At 52.6% G+C, this 5,567-nt stretch overlaps 1 protein-coding gene across 1 annotated transcript in view; it reads left to right on the top strand.

Annotated features, from left to right (window-relative positions):
- The window catches only part of NF2 (neurofibromin 2), a 27,298-nt gene extending 23,842 nt beyond the window's left edge, over nt 1-3,456 (top strand). Inside the window, exons 14-15 of the mRNA XM_029964911.1 lie at nt 1,648-1,807; nt 3,421-3,456. Coding sequence (XP_029820771.1) covers nt 1,648-1,807; nt 3,421-3,456 — 196 coding nt within the window. The remainder of the gene's footprint in view (nt 1-1,647; nt 1,808-3,420) is intronic.
- Nucleotides 3,457-5,567: the final 2,111 nt, after the last annotated feature.

Consider the following 5,567-nt stretch of genomic DNA (forward strand, 5'->3'; position numbering starts at 1 on the left):
ATTTAAAATCCCTGTGGATGTGGCACTTGGGGACATGGGTCAGTGGTGGCCTTGGCAGAGCTGGGGAAGGGTTGGATCTGATCTCAGAGGGCTTTTCCAACCTTAAGGACTCTGTGATTCTCCTGGTTGACCATTTCTCTGGTGGGGAGCTGGTGTCACAGGTGTGTCTCTCCCTCCTGCTCACAGGTGAGTTCAGGCCCTGCTCCAGCCCCTTCCTCTCCTAAAGGTTTCCCTGGCTCCCATCCAGGCTGGAATTGCCCACAGTAGTGGGAAGGGTTAGCAGCAGGCTGAGTGCTGGAGCACTGCAGTGTGTCCAGAGAACGTGAAGGCAGTGTGTGCTGAGGTCCTGCATTAGGGCCTTAACCCCTTTTCCTTGGAATCTGTGTCATGTTTATATATAAAAAGTGTTCACCAGCAAGTTTGGATGTGATTATGAGCTTTGATCTTGTGTTTTCCTGAGGGTGTGAGTGTAGCCTTCGAAATTACCAATTGAGCAGAAATCAAAGCAGATCAGATTTTAATCTCTGTAGTAATAACGTGCTTTGTTCATCGATTGGGTCACAGATCAAAGCTGCAAGGGCTCTGCCATCCCACTCCGGCCACAGCTTCCCCAGGCTGGAATTAAACACCCCTGGATCCCAGAGGGGGCTTTATTTCGCCTCTGCTCTGTGCCCTCTCCTGTCTGAAATCACAGACCTCTGTGCTGGAGACAGAGATTAAAAACTTTTCCTAAAGCCAGAAGGAAAGAGATAGAAGCTGAAAATAACAGGATAATTCCTGGTTCTGTACCCAGGTTCCTAACTAGGTCACCCTGCTTCTCCTAAGCAGGGAGAGCTGGCTCTGCCAAGTGCTGAAAGCAATAGGATGCTTTTCCTGACTTCTCCGGGGCTGTTTCCTTTCCCTGGGTGTTGAGACAAACCTCACTACAAATTCTGGCACTCCAAAGGGTTCCTGTTGCTCTGCTGTCCCTCAGACCTGGCTCAGGGGCTTCAATCCCAGTTGCAAGGCTCATGGTGGGATTTTTTTCCAGTTGTTATTTCACCGGGGAAGGCAGTTCAGGCTGAGTCCTTGTAAATGGGTGGTTTTTTTCCCTTTCTTTCTGTTTTTTGGGAGACTTTTTCTCTCCCAGGGACGCTGTGTGTCTACCAGATACCTGATATTTTGGGGACAGCACTTGCACCCACACAGTTGACAAGCTAAATCCCTCTAAAACATGACAAGTCGGTACATCAGGGTCCTTCCTCACTGGGAAGACTGGTGGGTTTGAGTTGGGGAGCTGGTTTGGGAGAGGGTGCAGGGGAGTAGAGCTTTCCTGAGTAGCTGCTTAAGCACTGTGTGGTGTCAGCCTGTGTCGGGGGGCAGCTTCACTTGGAAATTAGGAGGCTTAAAATACCACCCAGCAGCTCCAGCTTGGGTTTAATTTTGTATAATAATGCAATTTACAGTTTTATTGTTGGGTTGGCTGTCCGGGTCTTCTTTAATAAGGAACAAATAATTGCTTGCAGTAGTTCAATGTGTGCTATAAACTGATATTATCAGTCCCACAGGCTGGAAATGACAAAGAAAAGGTGTTTCCGTTATAATTCCGTTATCAGGTGTCGTGTCAGACGTGGTCAGCACTAACCCTGGGCTGTTTGTGTGTGTTAGGGTGGAGTACATGGAGAAAAGCAAACACCTCCAGGAGCAGCTGAACGAGCTGAAGACAGAAATCGAGGCACTGAAGCTCAAGGAGAGGGAGACAGCCCTGGATATATTGCACAACGAGAACGCCAGCAGAGGCAACAGCAAGCACAACACTATTAAAAAGGTATCCGAGGGCTCCAGTTTGTATCTCCCCTGATGAAACCCCTTAAAAACGACCCCCCAGATCACCCTGCCCTGTGGGTTAGCTTTGGCACAACCTGTGATAATAAAATCGTTGGATCTAGGTTTCCTTCCCCAGCTGTTTAGCTTTGGACAGAGAATTCCAGCTCCTGGTGGTCCTGGATTACACGTGTCCCGCCCCAGCCTGGTCTCTGCAGGGCTGTGGGGAGGGATGGGAAGGTCTCCAGGGCTGAACCTGTGCAGGGATGTTGTTGGAAGGTTCCTGCTACGCCAGTGACCAGGAAAAGCCCTCTGTGCCTGTTGCAGCCATTCCCTACAGGCTTTGAGCTTGGAGGATAACGAGGGCAGAACCACTCCTGACCTATGGGCCTCTCTTTTGATCTCTCTTGAGAAACCTGTAGTGCAGCTTCAGTCACTAACACAAAGCCTTTGCTGGCAGGGGTGAGACCTCTGCCCCTGTGCTGGGGACCTGCCTCCAGAAATGAGGGACTTCAGCCAGAAACTGAGGCTGGGCTGCGTCTGCTGGCCCGGGGGTCACACCTGAAGGCTCACAACACCCCCCCTCCTTTATTCCTACATCCCATCTTTTTCCTTTGGCTCTTCCAAGTGGGCTCTGTAGTGAGGGGCCGGGGGCACATCCTTGATGGTCAGCCCCACTCACCTGCAAAGGCTTTTCCCCTGCAAAAGCTTTTCCTGGCTGGCTTTCTGTCCTTGGGAAGGATTTGAAAATCCACGTGGCACGGGATGCAGGCTGTGGTAACAACTCCAGGTTGTAAAAACAAATCCTTCTCTCTTTACTACTCCCAGCCAAGAGTTATGTCTGAAAGGATTTGGAAATACCAGTTTCTTGCTGACTTTCATGGCTGGGAGTTTGTGATCACTGAATTGGGGCAGGAAAATGAATCTAGCAGGGCTCACTCTCCGTTTTCCTCGTGCTGGCCCGGAGCTATTCAGGTTCCTGTCACACCAGAGCAGAGAATATAAAAATCTTCACAGCCCCTTTTGTCATTTTAGAATCTGAAGGCGTTCCTGCTCCCAGTAGGTTTGGGCAGGATTTGTCTCTGTGTTCTGAGTCCTTGGTTTAAACAGAAGCTGCTAAATTTTCACTTCTGACAGAGAGCAGTTCATAGAGAGCTGATGGTCCCATTTGTCTCCCTTAAAGAGGGTGGCTGGGCAGTCATTCCTGTGCCTGTCAGGGCTGTCATGGTGCTGTCACCCTGCCTTCCTTTGAAGCTGGAGCCTCATCCTGTCCCCTCCCTGCCAGGGGAGCTCAGGCCATGCCGGCTGCTGCATCTCAGCACGGGAGCAAAGGTTCCCAAATAATAGTCTATTAGTGGAGCACATCAGAGTGGAATTACAGCCTCCCTCTGTTCCTGGCCCCGGGGGGTCAGCAGGGCTTTTGTCTTTGTGAAGGCAAGGAAAAGGCAGGGAATGGGATGGCAGTGCAGCAACCCTTCAACAGCCCCAACCCTCTGCCTCACCTGGAGGGTGCTGAGCAGCTCCAGCTCTTGGGGCAGGCAGAGGGCAGAGCTGTGCCCCCACTCCTTCCACACGGGATCACTCTTTGTTGTTGTTCGTTTTATTTTGCTGGTTTAGCCTCAAGCCCAGGGCAGAAGACCTATCTGCATTTGAGAATTCCAAGTAGGTTATTCCAAGGTACTCTCTGTGGGGGTGATGGGACCTGGCTGTGACACTAACCCGTGCATGAGCTTGCCTGCCCTCCCCATGCGGTCACCAGCATGTCCAGGAAGCCCTGCCCGGCTCTCCCTCCCTCGGGAGCATTCCCAGCCTCCCTGCCTTTGTTCTTACACCTGATCCTCCGTGCTGGGAAGCATCTTTCTTGGCAGAAGTTGAGTTGGCAACACCAATGGGGGGGGTAGTGCAGGTAGAGACACTTAAATAATTCAGCATTCCTGTTTTTGCGCTGCTGCCGAGGGTTGGGAATCTATCGGAGGTGTGCAGGGCAGCCTTTGAAGATTGCTTTAATGAAGTAAACCAGCACCTTCCCCCTTGTTTGCTGCAGAAAGAAATTCAGGACGTAGGAAAAAAAAAAACAAACCCAAACAACCAACCAAACCCCATCAACTCTGCTGCCAAAACTGTCAGAACAGGCTAAAAATGCGCAGCTCCGTCTCGGAGCGGAGCAGCACGTGGATGCTCTGCCTGCTGGAGGAGCATCCCAGGAAGATAAAGCAAAGGATTGAGGACAACTGGTGTCTGCAGGTGGCTCTGGGGCCAGGCTGTGCCTGGGGATTGTCCAGGGGGGCTGTGCTGAAGGTATCACCACCAGACCTGGGGACACGTCTGTCCTCCAGCCCAGGGGCTTCTGCTCCATTAATTCCATGTCTCTTCTTCCCAGAGCCTGCTTTCCCCCAAGGATTTGCCCTCGATCCACAGGTTGTGTGTGTGCACAGCATCCACTCCCTCCTTCAGGAGGATGAGTTTGGGGAAGCTTTTAAGCTTCTCTGCTCTTCCCTCAAGCGTGGTTCTGGCACACCCTGGCTTTGGACATGGGGCTGGAGGGACAGGACAAGGGGGAATGGCTTCCCACTGCCAGAGGGAAGGGTTGATGGGAGATTGGGAAGGAATTCCTGGCTGTGAGGGTGGTGAGGCCCTGGCACAGGTTGCCCAGAGAAGCTGTGGCTGCCCCTGGATCCCTGGCAGTGTCCAAGGCCAGGTTTGGAGTTGGTGGCACTAATGGAAGAGGCATTGTGGGTCCTGGGATAGAGGCACTCACAATGACAGGTGGCAAAGCTGGTGGGAAGTGCTTTTGGAAACAACAGAACAAATTCCCAGCATCTCTGGAGCTTGGGAGCAGAGGCAGGGGATGCTTTACCCAGAAATGATAAGCACAGGTTTGTGCTGTTCCCAACAGGACCAGCCCTTCCAGGGGCTGTAAATCCCTGCTTGTGCCAGCTCTGGGGGCTGCAGGTGCTCCCAAGGGGCTGAAAAACGAGGTGATCCTGCAAGTCTGGACCCCCTTGGGGGAGGTGTTGGATATCTCAGGGAAAGCTGACCATGGATGGAACCCACTATCCCATCCTGTCTGGCTTGAGGAACTCCACGGCAGGGGAATTTGGAGTGAAATCCACTTGTGGGCTCAACATGAGGAGGTGAAATGAAGCCCTGGGAGTTTGTGGGAAGACGATTCCAGCAGCTGGGAGCGGTGCAGTGCCTGGGAGGAGCCCCCCCAATGAAAGCAGCTGCACAGCGAGGCTGCAGTGTGACCTCTGGGGTTTGTTGCCTGCCTTTGAAGACGCCCGCGAAGTTTTTCATGTTTAATTACGTGGTTAACATGCTAATCCCTTTTTATGAGCTCTGTGGGCACAGCACAAGCACCTCATGGGGAAGCTGCTCTCCCTTCTCCCTGCCGTGGGCTGGAGCTGTGGCTCCAGCTGGCTCAGATTCAGGAGGGTTTGTCACTTAGGCTGTGGCAGAGGGTGAAAAACCCACTTCTTCCTCGTATCCTCTGCTGCAGGAAAGCTCCCAGGACAGGCTGCTAAAACACAATCAGGTCTTTGATTCCAGTTGCTTTCTTCTTGCATAGTCATGCTTATTTACTGGGATTTAAGCCCTTTGAAGTATCCAGGCAAGGAGCAAATCTCCACGCCTGTTCCCAGACAAGCGGCTTTGTCGTTGAGCCTCTGGCCCTTCCACAGCCAGGCCTGGCCTCTCCTGCCAGGCTCTCACGTGGCTCCAGCCCTGCCCAGGCACAGCAGCTCTGGGACTGGAGCTCCCTCCTG

This window comes from Manacus vitellinus, unplaced genomic scaffold (genome assembly GCF_001715985.3).
Source record: "Manacus vitellinus isolate BGI_N305 unplaced genomic scaffold, ASM171598v3 scaffold_84_pilon, whole genome shotgun sequence".
Lineage (NCBI taxonomy): Eukaryota > Metazoa > Chordata > Aves > Passeriformes > Pipridae > Manacus > Manacus vitellinus.